The 15,016-nt window shown below is 39.8% G+C and overlaps 1 protein-coding gene across 1 annotated transcript in view; it reads left to right on the forward strand.

Annotated features, from left to right (window-relative positions):
• LOC150077413 (uncharacterized) overlaps positions 1-15,016 on the forward strand; it is a 166,626-nt gene that overhangs the window by 106,659 nt on the left and 44,951 nt on the right. Inside the window, exon 4 of the mRNA XM_090386319.1 lies at positions 14,492-14,634. Within this exon, the coding sequence (XP_090242445.1) occupies positions 14,492-14,634 (143 nt within the window). The remainder of the gene's footprint in view (positions 1-14,491; positions 14,635-15,016) is intronic.

Consider the following 15,016-nt stretch of genomic DNA (forward strand, 5'->3'; position numbering starts at 1 on the left):
ATACCCTATAATCTTAAGAGAGGCGGCAAGCGAGTGCATTGAACCATTGAGGCTAATTATGCGAGCATCATTAGACTCTGGGGAGATTCCCTTGGATTGGAAAAGTGCAAATGTATCTCCCATACATAAGGGTGGCTCTAAAAGTGAAGTTGGAAATTATCGACCTGTCAGTCTGACTTCAGTAGTAGGGAAAATCATGGAGGCAATGATCAAGGGTGGAATTCAGGATCATTTGGATCGAATTGAAATTCTCAAGGATACTCAGCATGGTTTCGTAAAGGGAAAATCATGTTTAACAAATCTGGTTCGCTATTTCGAAAGGGTCACTCACGAGCTGGATTTAGGGAATAATTTCGACATTGTTTATTTAGATTTCAGCAAAGCTTTTGACTCAGTCCCACATGAGCGGTTGCTTTATAAGCTGGAACAGGTTGGAATCACTGGGAAAATCCTTAGATGGATAGAAGGATGGCTTCAGGGCAGGAGGCAGAGGGTTGTGATAAATGGCTATTCCTCAGATTGGGTTGAGGTAAGAAGTGGGGTTCCCCAAGGATCAGTATTAGGACCACTGTTGTTTTTAATTTTCATAAACGACATTGATGAAGGGATAGAGGGCGTGATGTCTAAATTTGCAGATGATGTTAAAATTGGTAGAGTAGTTAATGATCACTGTCAAGCTGAGCTTCTTCAGAGAGACCTAGATAGACTTCAGGAATGGTCAGAAAAATGGCAGCTGTGCTTTAATCCAACAAAGTGTAAGGTATTACACCTGGGAAACAGTAATCCCAAAAAAACTTATTCACTTGGTGGAGTTCAACTAAAGCCAGTACTGGAGGAAAGGGACTTGGGTGTTACGATACGGTCAGACATGAAATTCTCTGAGCATTGTAAACAGGTTGCAAGGAAGGCCCATGCTGTCCTATCGATGATCTATCGAACTTTTGCAAGTAGAGATAGGGACGTGATAATCCCATTATATAAGGCTTATGTTAGACCACACTTGGAATACTGTGTTCAAGTATGGAGACCGCACCTGAAGAAAGACATCGAGCTTCTTGAAAGGGTGCAAAGAAGGATAACTCGGCAAAAGGGCGTCCTTATGAAGAAAGACTTCGAATATGTGGGTTGCAGAGTTTGGAAACTAGACACCTTAGAGGAGATTTGATTGAGGTGTTTAAGGCTCTGAGAGGCATCAGTAAAATGAATGAGGACGAAATTTTCAAGATTATAAATGATGCTAGAACTAGGGGACATAAATTCAAGTTACGGGGGGAAATGTTTAGATTGGACTGCAGGAAGTTCTATTTTAGCCAGCGAGTTATAAATTACTGGAATAAGTTGCCTTCATGGGTGGTAGAGGCCGACAGTTTGGGGAAATTCAAAGGTCATCTGGAATAGTACTTTCGGGTAAGGGAAGCGCATAGGATGATAGGTTTAATTTCCTTTTTATTTATTTTTTATTTTATTATTATTTTTTTTATTTATTAATTATTGTTATTTAGTTATTTATTTATTTATTTATTTTTTGTTTTTATCATTGTTTTGTTCGGATTTTTTTTTTTTTTTGGCTGGTGCAGCATAAGCCATAGGCTTTCTTGCACCATGCGGCCGTTACTAATACTAATACTAATTACGTTTGCGAATTAAATTTTGATTCTATTAAACGGCAATATTATCCAAAGAAGAATATTATCCACATTCTATACAAATGAAGGTAATAAAGCACAAAATTACGTTTTTTTGATGGGAAAACATCTATGGCGGCATCTACTACAATTTCGGACTGAAGTAAAACCAATCGGTAACGAAACTTACGTAAATGGTGCAAATTAAGTCACTTACTATTAGGTGGCTATTGACAACCAGGTAAATTTCATTCAGGACAATATACTACAGGCGTGTGACAAATCGATGAGTTTTAGGAAGAGGAAATCTTATGTGCCCTGGTGGTCACCAGTTTTATCGAACCTAAAATCGCTAACTAGGCAAACACGACGTGAATTTTAGAGAGCAAAAAGGGATAGAACCCGTTCATCCCTGGAAATACTGGTGTTACAAAATAGATATAAGCAAGCTCGACGGCAATATCACCAAGAGATATATAGGCAGAAAAAGGCTTCATGGGAAAGTATGGTGAGTTCCCAGGGAAATGCAAATCCCTGGAGACTGGTGTACAAGTTATTGAGTAACAAGATCACACCTGGAGAGTTGTTTGCTTCAGTTAAAACTACAGAGAATCAGGACACCCTTTCATGGACCTCTACTATTAATAGAATTCTTGTTGTAATCATACACCCGGACGATGGAACGTGTGAGCTCCCGGAGCAGGTAGAAATTAAATCTAAAAATTCGACTTATAGTGGACAGTCTGAAGAGCCTCTTTTCACATTTGAAGAGGTAGATAATGCAATAAATTCAATGCGCTCTGGGAAATGTCCCGGTTTTAATGGTCTTGAAGTGGACATCCTCAAAAGAGCCTGGAAAGTTGTTTCTCCTTTTATTCTCAAGCTGTTTAATTCTTGTCTACAACATGGAATTTTTCCTAAAACCTGGAAAATTGCAAAGCTTAAGATACTCCTTAAACATCCTAAGAAACCTGAGGACGACCCGGCTTCATACAGGCCGATTGTCTTGCTACCAGTTATGGACAAGGCACTGGAAAAAGTGATCGCTAATCGGCTATTAGTTATTCACACCAATAAAGCATTATCATCTCCTGATCAATTTGGTTTTACTCGTGGCAAGGGGACTGAGGATGCAATTGCCAGACTCCTTACTTTGCAAAAGGAAACTGATACAAAATACCTTCTTGGCCTCTTTGTGGACTTCAAAGGGGGCCTTTGACACCCTTTGGTGGCAGAGTGCTCTGGAGAGTTTCCGGGAGGCTGGGGTTTCTAGACCAATCTTCAGATTACTTACTAGCTATTTTTACCAGCGCTCTACCATAGTTAGGAGTGGTACTAAACAGGTCTCTAGACATGTTACAAGGGGTTGCCCACAGGGATCAATTCTTGGCCCCTTGTGTTGGAATGTTGTGTTTGATTCATGGCTCACCAAGAAATTTGAAGGAACAAAGATGATTGCCTATGCAGATGATCTTACCATTCTGGTCCGCGGAAATTCAAGGAAGAACCTGGAAGACATAGCTAACTCCATCTTACAAGAACTTTCAACTTGGTCTGAAATTCACAAACTGCAAGTTTCAACAACTAAAACATCGCAGATGATTTTAAAAGAAAAATTAGATAGAGAACGACCGCCACTTGTAAAGTATAGAGGACAGACAATTAAATATACTGCCATTACAAAGTATTTAGGTATTCAACTTGATGATGCCTTAAGTTTTCTACCCCATGCAAGATATGTGAAAGAGAAGTGCAAGTCTTTCTTATCCCGATTGAGACAGGTAACCAGGCAAGAATGGGGCCTGAGAGGTCATTCACTCAGGTTATACTATAATTGTGTTTTTTTTTACCTATCATTGCTTATGCGGCTGGAGTGTGGAGACATAGGGCCTACAAGTCCGCAATAATGAAAAAGCTTCTGCAGGCCCAGCGTGCAGAAGCTGTTTCATAATTGTCTCCTGATGATGTCACGGGCGTGTAGAACCACTTCTACTATGACTTTGCAGGTGTTATTGGGAAATTACCCCTACACTATGAAATACAATACAGATATATGATGTATCACCTGAAGAAATCAATACCTGTCACTTTGGATGATGTGCAACTCGACCTAGATGCTTCTTTAACATCTGAGAAAAGAAAGCTTCGTTCCATTTATGTAGATAAATGGTAAAGAGACTGGTCAGCTTCGGAACTTGGCGCCGTGACCAGAGAGTTTTTACCATCGGTGAAGGAGTTCAGGAAGAGAGAATCTTTGTGGTTTGCACCTGGCTTGCATGGTACATTTTTACTCTCCGGTCACGGGAGTATTAATAGCAAATTATTCAAATTAGGATTGTCTCCAACCCCGCTTTGTCTCTGTGGACAGGAAGAGAATGTTGACCACATTATTTTCGATTGTCAATATTATCAAGACTGCAGCTTGTTTCACAGATACCTTCGCAATGGGAAATAAACCTGCGCTTATCCGATCTCAAGTGGCATTTATAGCACTGAACACCTTTGCGTCACGTGCTTTTAAAAGAAGAGAGTAGCTTAGACTCGCTAATTTGGGATAATTTTATCAGAAGTTGATGATGATTGGACACTCATTGTAATCAAATATATCCTGCCGGACATTGAACGTGTTCCTGTATCTAGTGTGTGTGAATTCTTGGTGTTCTTCTGAAGACGTGGAACCTGTTTATAGCGTGATAGGGGTAAAAAATAAAAAAATAACTGCTTGGAACAATGTCTACAAGAGATTAGACATAATTATATTTCAAAAAATCTTGCTGATCCTCCATGGGATTATTTCCCATAGCATGAGAAGTCAGTCCACTTCTCCACCTCTATCTCCTTTAGTCTTGCTTCATTTCTTCTACCTTCTCACTATTGGAGGGTTCCTCTGATTGATCCTCCTCTTCTATTCTTTCCTACCTCTCCAGCTCCCAAACTTCTCCTTCTATAGCCTTTTCATTTCTCCTAATTTGGGCTTTCTTCGATCTTTTTCCCTGGATTAGTCCAGCAGGTCCACCAAAAAAAAAAAAAAAAAAGTTTATTTTAAGAAGCAAACCGAAAAAGAAAATAATTTAAAAGCAGTACAGCATTGAAAAAGTGCCTGCAGTTTAATTTTTGAAATGGTGTGCTGCTTTTAAATTTTACGTTACATTTTCTTTCCGGTTTGTTTCAGAAAATAAACTTTTTTTTTTTTCTTTGTTAATTGCAGCATTAAAATTTTTTTGTTGCCCCTTAATAAAATGAATATTTTTTCTATGGGGAGTAAGGAACTACCCTCTACAATCGGGTAGTTTCCCTTCAAAATACCCATAAACGGGGTAAGGTGTAAGGTATGTTAGTGTCTAACGGCTCCTGGGATTTCTCCCATCTCCGCGGGTGTACATTGTATCGGGGGGCGCCTCCGTGAGCAGGAGCAGCAGTGCGTAGCACACGTTTCTTGATTAGACCGGGGTTCGAGCCCGTCACCACCAAATACGGAGGATGCGGAAAGGTCAGGGAATGACCACCGCATATTCCCGGAGCAATATGGCCTTACATAGTAAAAAAAAAAAAAAAAAACAAATTAATGTATTCAATCTGAAGAAGGCTGCCTCCCAGCCGAAAGCTTATTAATTATAATTCCAGTTTGCTCTGTGAAACAAAATAATAAAAAATTTTTCGTAATATGGCCTTAGTTGCTAATGCTCCTAAAAAAAAAAAAATAATAATAATAACAGTTGTATCGGGGCCAGAGATTTGAAGTGTGTGGAGGTCATGTGATGTATATTGTGTTGTGCCGTTTGTTCCTCCGGTCTATTAGCCGCCGAGCCCCTAGTGGGACCCGACGTTACCACACCGTGCCACGGAGAGGCTGACCAGGTGCACCACTGGTGCTAGAGTGCTCTAGCGGGTCCTGCCACCCACTTTCCTGGGATTTCAGTGGCTAGGACCAGATTTGAGAATGAGATGATCGCTGTTTCTTGAGCAACGGTTGTAATTTTAACAGAGCGTAGGGTTGTTCGCTGATAACTTGTCCTAGGGCCAAATAGGTCAGACAATAATTTTGATGTATTTAGATTTAGACCTGTGGGGCATATATATATATATATATATATATATATATACACACACATATATAAGGAAAAAAAAGAAAAAAAAAAACGTTGTGCAAGAGAAAAGTAAGGGAGGAAGGCAGAAGACTGGAGGGTAGGAAACAGAAGAAAGGGGCCGACAGGGAAGATGGCCCCTGATGACAGTGTGGCATGCCCGGTGCTTCACCAGAGAGAAGAGTGGGGTGGCGGGTGGACGAAAAACCACTTCCCCACACACAAAAAAAAAAAAAAACATTGTGTAAGAGAAAAATGGGGGGAGGGGTAAAAGGATGGATGGTAGGAAACAGAAGAAAGAAGCTAAAAAAAAAAAAAAAAGAGGGAGAGAGATACCCCGCAAGGGCAGGGTAGGTACAGCTAGCACGGCCAGTCAGTTGGAGCCGACAACTTATTGAAAATCTAGCAGTGTGAGTGCTGCTATGGTGGATGGGTCATGTTCAGGAAGGTCTAGTCCAGGTGTTTTCATTGGGACTCCATTTGGTGAGTCTGTGTCGCATCCAGACTGAAGGCTGGTCCAGTAGTCCATGATGACGAATAGTGGGGTGGTCAAAACCGGGAGTCCAAGATATGATGGTCAAGTCGGTGGTAGGTCTCTTCTTGATGAGATGTGTCACGTCTGGTCGGGAGAAGTTGGTCCAGGAATCAATGATGAGGAATTTGTCAAGGTATGTGTTGACCCTGTCTTTGATTGCACTGCTAGTATTGCCCCAGCCAAGTGGGGAGACCAGTTGACTACTTGAGATGTGAGGGATCAAGTTGGGTTCTATACTCCGGATGGTTTGTTGGTCAAGTCTTGTGTAACTTGGTCCAAGGCGTTAGCATCCATGGCTGAATGATGCACAGCAACAATTGGCAGTCATGGTTGTTATGACCTATTGATTCGGATTCTAAGGTAGTGGTAGCGCTTTCTGCCTGGTAAATAGGTCCATTGCAAATTGAGTCAGGGATCGGTAAGTTTCTTCATTCTGTAGGGTGAACTGTTCTTGATTTTGGTATTTGAAGCGTAGTTTCGTTATTAGGATCCTCCTGAAGTCCTCGTAGATTTCACAGCTGTGGGCAAGGTGCTCCCACGTCTGATCCTCTCCACAGTGGCAGCTGGGTGAGTATGAAATTCTGAAGTCATGTAGTTTTTTCTGGAAGGAGCCATGTCCTGTGAGGAGGTAGGTAGCATAGAGTCTCGGTGAAAACCAGACAGGTGTGAGGGGGTCGGAGGCCCTGACATCCGGGAGGAATCTTTTGGTGACAGTGCCTTTAGTTGAGGTCTGCTATCTTTCTTGTCAGCTGTCTGTTAGATGTTCATTTTCTTTTCAGCGTTTCTATTATTTGCTGGGTCAGTGGTGAAACCTGCACAGGTAACTGCTCTTACTTTGGCTATTTGGTGGAGCAACCCATGACGAACAATCTCCAGGTCCAGTGGAAGAGATCCAGTGAGGACCAGGAGCGCATGGGTGCTGAAAGTGCGACAGGCACGCGAGGACAGAAGGAGAAGAGAGCGCTGGATAGTTCCTAGGCGCGATCTGTTTACTACTGTATTGGCCTTCTTGTACCAGACTCCAGAGGCATAGGTGATAACCGAGATGAAAACTGCCTTATAGAAGAGGGACAGCGTTCTCTTCTTTAAGCCCCAGTCCCATAAACGGGGTGTAAGTGTTTTTAGGGTCAAGCGGCACCAGGGGTTCCCCCCATCTCTGCGTAGTTTACGTTGTGGTGTATTACAGTACACTGTAAATGCCAGAGATTTAAAAGTGTATGGATCTTGGATCGTGTAATGTCGCGTAGCGTTGTTCTTCTGGCCATTTAGCCTCTGGACCCCTGTTGGGATCCAGCGTTGCCCCACTTACGCCCCGTGGAGGCAGGCCAGGAACTCCGTAGACTTAGTTTACTCTGGCAGGTCCTGCCGCTTAGTTTCCCGAGATTTCGGCGGCTAGGATCAAAAAAAAAAAAAAAAAAAAAAAACTTTGGGTGGCATATTCCAATGGTTATCAAGAAAATAAAATAAAGTGATTTTTGTTATTTGCGTTGACGTGGGGATATTATCGCTTTAATTTCTTAGACCGAATGCTGGGCGTATGGCGGTTTTGATGTATTAATTTTGATGTGTGGGACTTCGCTAGCGTGAAGATAGAGGGGAGGGAGACAGAAGACTGGGGGGAAAAGGTAAAAGTATGGAGCCAATAAAGAAAGAGGCCCCAGTTTCAGTGGGGCATGCCCATGCCCCACCAGAGAGGAAACAGGGGATGGCGAGAAGGGGGGGGACCATGTGGCCGCCCCCTCCTCCCGGGGAGTTAGGAATTAAAGGTGAAGAGGGCTAGAGTACCCTCTTCAGGTCTCCAATATGGCCTTTGTCTCACGTCTGTTTCTCTTCATTGTCACTCATGGGGCAAGCCGCATCCTTGTGTTCCTCTTTCTTTGGTTCAGCATCCTTCTCTGATTGTATTGAATTTTCAAGTATGTAGGGGTCTATATGCATGTATGGTTTTCAGTTTGTTGGGGGGTTAACCCCACACACGCGGCCTGAGACCGACTAACTCAGCACGGTTATCTGAGGAGAGCCAGGAAAAAGGCGCCTCCGTAGACAGGAGCAGCAGTGCGTATTACACGCTTCTTGATTAGACCGAGGTTCGAGCCCGTGACCACAAAATACGGAGGATGCGGAAAGGTCAGGGAATGACTACCGCATATCCCCGGAGCAATATGGCCTTAGTTGCTAATGCTCCTAAAAACCAAACAACAAACAAACAGCCAGGAAAAACTTCCTTTTTGCTTCTCATGGGGTTGGAACTCGCATTCCTACTGCTCGTGAGCAAGCACGTTATGCGCCGGCTACCGTGGATTGCTGAGCTCGCGCAGTATTCGAGCTAATGTATCGTCACCATTTTGCCAGGCGGAGAAATCGTCCTATTCTCAAGTGAAATAATTTATTTTTTTTAGTGACGTTTTAAAAGTCTTCTTTAAATAATTCCGCAGAGGTTTTTCATGTACTTCCAAGATTAAAATTTCAGTCATCTGAATTTTTTTTTTTTTTCCTCTAAATTTCGTTCAAATGAGTGAAAAGCTTACGTGGGAATTAAGATTCTAGGATTTTGCTTCACAAAAGAAGTACTGAATAAATAGATTAGCTGATGCAGGTAATTTCAAATCTACTGCTTATACGTGTGCTTGTTCTTTAGAACAGTAGATTTGAAATTAGCCTTGCATTTCTTAACTACTCTGTTAACTATTAAGAATTGTAATATGACGGAAACACAAGAGTTTCTCGCTGTTTAGGCAAAACGCAATGTCCTAGTGCTTTGTTTTTCATGTTGGCAAATGTTAGACATGTCCGTCCGTTCATATGTAGCAACTCATATTATGTGTAGTATTGGTATCCGGCTATTTCAAATATTTGTCCAGCCATTCCAACTTTAAATATACTGTATATATATATATTTTGCTATAAAAGTGAAAATTCTACTCCCATTCATTTTACAAACCCCTCTCAGACCCTCATATACTTCACTCAGGTCCATCTGAGGTGCCTGTAGCCCATTTAATCGAAGTCTTTTCTACGCACGGTCGCGCTTTTGCCGTCTTTGGATCCATTCAAGAGTCTCAATGTGTTTTTTCACTTGCATACTTGGACACAATATTCCAATTGAGGTCTTACGATTGCCTTATATAGTGGGAGAGCGACCTCCATATCTCTACGAGATTACTGACTATCTATTTACACTGCTCAGAAAACTTCATATCTGCCTATATTATAACTCGCAGATCCCTTTCTTCCTGTACTGTTTTCAATTCAACCCCACCAAGTCTATAAGTTATTTCTAGGTTGCTGTTCCAGAGGTGTATTGCTAAAAACAACTAGTACCGGAACTCTCGTCCACCTCAGACCTCAGACTCACCGTTCATAGAACCAACAGTTCTAGCGTTCAGTTCATGGCGAATCAAAATGCAGTGTTCGCACGCATCACAGTATATATCATTCGTTGGATCTCTTTATCTAACACATTGTACTTTAGTAAGGAAAGTTCAAGTTTCATTGCGAAATTTATATTTTTCTTTTTAAATAAATCTATTAATTTTAAAGATTACTATTAATATATATTTTTAGTAGCAATGGGTAAAATAGATATTTCTCCCTCCCCTTCGATTATGCCATTGTTTCATAATATTAGGTGTATATTTAATGATTTTCTATTATGACATTTAGGGAAAAAGTACCGGAACATCGTTCCGGCCCGAATACACCACTCTCCAAGTGTAAGACCTTGCATCAAAACATAGCTCCCACTTTTCTGACCATTCTTGAAGCCTGTTCGAATAATCCTGGAGGAGGGTTGCTTGACACTGATTATTAGCGACTCTCTCCTAATCTTTTGACATCACATCCTTTATGAAAATAAGAAACAACAGTGGCCCAAGAACTGAACCTTGGAGGATCTCACTTGTAACGTTACACCAATCTGAAGAATGTCCATTAATCATAACCAACCCTCTGTCTACTGCTCCGCAGCCACCCATGCGAAAACAAGATGTGCCTTCTAAGAACCGGGCTAAATGAAATCCCGCTGATATCATTAAATCTTCTCTATTTGATTAACAAGCCTAATTCTAATCAAGTATAGCTTTATCCTTAAGCCTACAGTCCTTTTTCTCATAAATTTTATAATTTTTAATGAAACTTATTCACGCAAAAGTTTCAGGTATACAGTTACATGTATCATTTGTAAATGTAATTTTAATGTTCTCCTGTTCCAATGTTCTTCATGTCTTGGCTAGCTGTAAAGTGTCTGATGTTTGAAATAAATTTTAAACCACACTTAATTTAGATTTTAAGCTTGCTGGACACCGCTATAACGCTTGCTTTTACACTTAATGTGGCTGGGTTCTGTTATAGGCTCTGAACTTCAGCTCCCTGGTTGACGAAGTTTTCTGCAACTGCTTTCTTTGATATTGGACACCTTTCTTTACTTCGAAGACATTATATCTTTCTATTTGGATTATTTTATTTCCCACCATAACTTTGAATCTTACTACACATATTCGTACTGTGGGTACTTGGCTTAATCAAGGTTGGATTGAATCCTAAGCCTACAAGCGCAATTTTCTACATGAATTAATCTTCAGAATTGCAACAAACATGTATTTTTGTCGAGGATGACCGATCAAAACTAGCCGATAGCCGACCACTACACTAAAATTTCCAAGGTATTCTGCCTTCAGCTTCTGCACTTCCCACCAAAAAGTTTTTGTTCCACTTTTTTTCTCTCTGCTTTGCCACCCTCGTTCTCGTTTCTCTGCCCCTCGCTCCTTCCAAAATTGCACTAAAGGAGTTTCATTCTAGTTTTTTTTTTTTTTTTTTCCGCAGCAAGTGTCCATATTTTCTCCTCGACAAAATACTTGAATTCGGGTAGGGTCGCATCAGGTGATAGTCAACCTCTGTTGGCTTCACTGATCGCGTCAGCTTAATTTCCTGTCAACTTTTGTCTAAGCATTTGCCTGGTCCCATGTTTAAGCGTATGCATGCATTTCAAATGCGATTTCTACATTATGGGGTTGGTCGCATCAAGTGATGATCTTCTTTCTTAAGCTCTATTTATCTTTTTTCTCTCATTGCTTGAGGCATTGAATGAGCTTAAAGCATTGCTTATCCCTTTTATTTAAACCTATGTTGGAAAGAATTCACTCAACTTCTTTTGAGGCCTTCCACACCCCTAATTCATTTCTCAAGCTTACTCCTATGCTACAGCGATTTATAATTTCAATAATATTAAAATTTATCAATTACAGTTTACAAATTCTGCTGCTCTTCTGAATTATTTCTAATAAATAATATACATTTTAAAGCAAGACTATTTCGTATTACACTTAACATAATTATCATACATTTATTTATTTTTAATAAGGGTGAAGTCTAACATAACGATAACATAATCTTCAGTACAGTAAAAAGCCAAGAAAAAGAATTATTTTATTTCTTTGTCTTAAAAATACTATAACCTGCAGCCGCAAGAAAGCAAAATAATTTCGTTCCATAGTTCACATCACTATGGTGCATATCCTAGCATCTGTATCAACTAAGGCAGGAAAGAAAATTAAAATGTTAACGATGTTGAAATTTTATTTGGACAAGGAGAAATGGAAGTAGCATTAGTATTTGGAAATCAGTGGTAATTTCTTACTGTACCCAATTAAACTTATGGCATTGCTTATCCCCAGTACATTACATGACTACTAAGTAGAGTCAAGACAGTTTACAACGTGGAGAATTTAATTAGTTTATTGGGACGAGAGGACAATTATTGCAATAGATCCAAACAACCAAATAAATTCATATGTTCATATGTAATAAGTTCATAACTTGAAATTATTTAAATAAACCTATTCACACAATATTTAGTCTTTTAACCTTTAATCCTCTTAATCAAATTTTTAATTGCATTACGGCCATCCCGAAAGGTGGCCTGTCTAATTGATTACTTTTCGGACTTCTGTGTTGAAACCCATCTTCGGGCCTGGATTTTTTGGTTTTAGTATTAGTATTAGTAACGGCCGCATGGTGCAAGAAAGCCTATGGCTTATGCTGCACCAGCCAAAAAAAAAAAAAAATAAATAAAAAATAAAAAAATAAAAATAAAAAAATATATAAATCCGAACAAAACAATGATAAAAACAAAAAAAAAAATAAATAAATAAATAAATAACTAAATAATAATAATTAATAAAATAAAAAATAAATAAAAAGGAAATTAAACCTATCATCCTATGTGCTTCCCTTACCCGAAAGTACTATCCAGATGTCCTTTGAATTGCCCCAAACTGTCGGCCTCTACCACCCATGAAGGCAACTTATTCCAGTAATTTATAACTCGCTGGCTAAAATAGAACTTCCTGCAATCCAATCTAAACATTTCCCCCCGTAACTTGAATTTATGTCCCCTAGTTCTAGCATCATTTGTAATCTTGAAAATTTTGTCCTCATTCATTTTACTGATGCCTCTCAGAGCCTTAAACACCTCAATCAAATCTCCTCTAAGGTGTCTAGTTTCCAAACTCTGCAACCCACATATTCGAAGTCTTTCTTCATAAGGACGCCCTTTTGCTGATCTCACCAGGCGAGTTACCCTTCTTTGCACCCTTTCAAGAAGCTCGATGTCTTTCTTCAGGTGCGGTCTCCATACTTGAACACAGTATTCCAAGTGTGGTCTAACATAAGCCTTATATAATGGGATTATCACGTCCCTATCTTTACTTGCAAAAGTTCGATAGATCATTGATAGGACACCATGGGCCTTCCTTGCAACCTGTTTACAATGCTCAGAGAATTTCATGTCTGACCGTATCGTAACACCCAAGTCCCTTTCCTCCAGTACTGGCTTTAGTTGAACTCCACCAAGTGAATAAGTTTTTTTGGGATTACTGTTTCCCAGGTGTAATACCTTACACTTTGTTGGATTAAAGCACAGCTGCCATTTTTCTGACCATTCCTGAAGTCTATCTAGGTCTCTCTGAAGAAGCTCAGCTTGACAGTGATCATTAACTACTCTACCAATTTTAACATCATCTGCAAATTTAGACATCACGCCCTCTATCCCTTCATCAATGTCGTTTATGAAAATTAAAAACAACAGTGGTCCTAATACTGATCCTTGGGGAACCCCACTTCTTACATCAACCCAATCTGAGGAATAGCCATTTATCACAACCCTCTGCCTCCTGCCCTGAAGCCATCCTTCTATCCATCTAAGGATTTTCCCAGTGATTCCAACCTGTTCCAGCTTATAAAGCAACCGCTCATGTGGGACTGAGTCAAAAGCTTTGCTGAAATCTAAATAAACAATGTCGAAATTATTCCCTAAATCTAGCTCGTGAGTGACCCTTTCGAAATAGCGAACCAGGTTTTTTAACATGATTTTCCCTTTACGAAACCATGCTGAGTATCCTTGAGAATTTCAATTCGATCCAAATGATCCTGAATTCCACCCTTGATCATTGCCTCCATGATTTTCCCTACTACTGAAGTCAGACTGACAGGTCGATAATTTCCAACTTCACTTTTAGAGCCACCCTTATGTATGGGAGATACATTTGCACTTTTCCAATCCAAGGGAATCTCCCCAGAGTCTAATGATGCTCGCATAATTAGCCTCAATGGTTCAATGCACTCGCTTGCCGCCTCTCTTAAGATTATAGGGTATATTCCATCAACTCCAGGAGCCTTACTGGTCTGTAGGCTCGAAAGTGTTTTCATTAAATAATCTTGCGAAATTTCAATATCATTAATTACATATTTTTTAACTTCGCTCCCACAATTTCCCTTTGCCACAAAAGGCTTTTCATTTGTAAATATCGATGCAAATATTTGTAAATATCGATGTAAATATGGTTTAGAATAAACACGTGTAGATTTATAAACTTTAGGATAAAATTTTTATCCTAAAACTCCATGTAGCTTAAAACTCTAACTCCACCTTAGAGTTAAAAGCTTATCCTAAACCAAAAAATCCATGCCGAAGACAGATTTCAAAACAGAAAGCTGATACGTAGCCAGATTATTTGGGTCTATGGCAATATTTTCCCAATAAACTTATTAAATACTTCACTGTATCCCCTCACTGTTCTAAACAGCGAGCGTTTGACTGATGCAAACAAGCATGGGTAAATAAGTTAAGATGGCTGTTTTATGAACTTCACTTAACATTTAGATATGGATAAAAAAAAAAAGCTAAGCTGCCCTTAGCTATCCTTAAACTTGGAATGTCTAAGAATACTGAATATTTCTCTATCTTTTAGGAATCCTGGCAGTCTCCATCCCAGTGATTTATATCTCAGGCAACATGGCAGAGATGGTGAGCCAGTTGACCACAGCGTACGGTTTACTCCTTGTGGTTCATATCGACACATGGTACATACACGATTGGACCTTCTGGTTACAGGTAAAACAACAATATAAATTTACACATGTGTATGCTTGATTTTTCTCTGACAAGGTAAATAGTATTTAGGCAAAGTTCACAAATTACTTTGGGAAATGAAGTGAAGTTTTAAAATATGTATAATAGGAATCCGTTTCATGTAGCGATCGATTAAATTGCAGAATAGCATCACTTTTTGTCTTGTTAAAGTAAATTGTACGAAAGGAACGTCTTTAAAAAAAACTGTCATTCCTCTTAAACGGCACTCTGTTTATCATATAATGACGCAATCACTGAAAGCCAAGATGGTGGGCATTTCAAACTGTGAATGCAGTTGTGAGTACGAAGAGCGCCTTGGTTTTCGATATGGTTATCGGATGCAACCAGCATCCGATAACCATAT

Source organism: Mastigoproctus giganteus, chromosome 12, assembly GCF_048544385.1.
Source record: "Mastigoproctus giganteus isolate SK-2022 chromosome 12, ASM4854438v1, whole genome shotgun sequence".
NCBI classification, from domain to species: Eukaryota; Metazoa; Arthropoda; class Arachnida; order Uropygi; family Thelyphonidae; genus Mastigoproctus; species Mastigoproctus giganteus.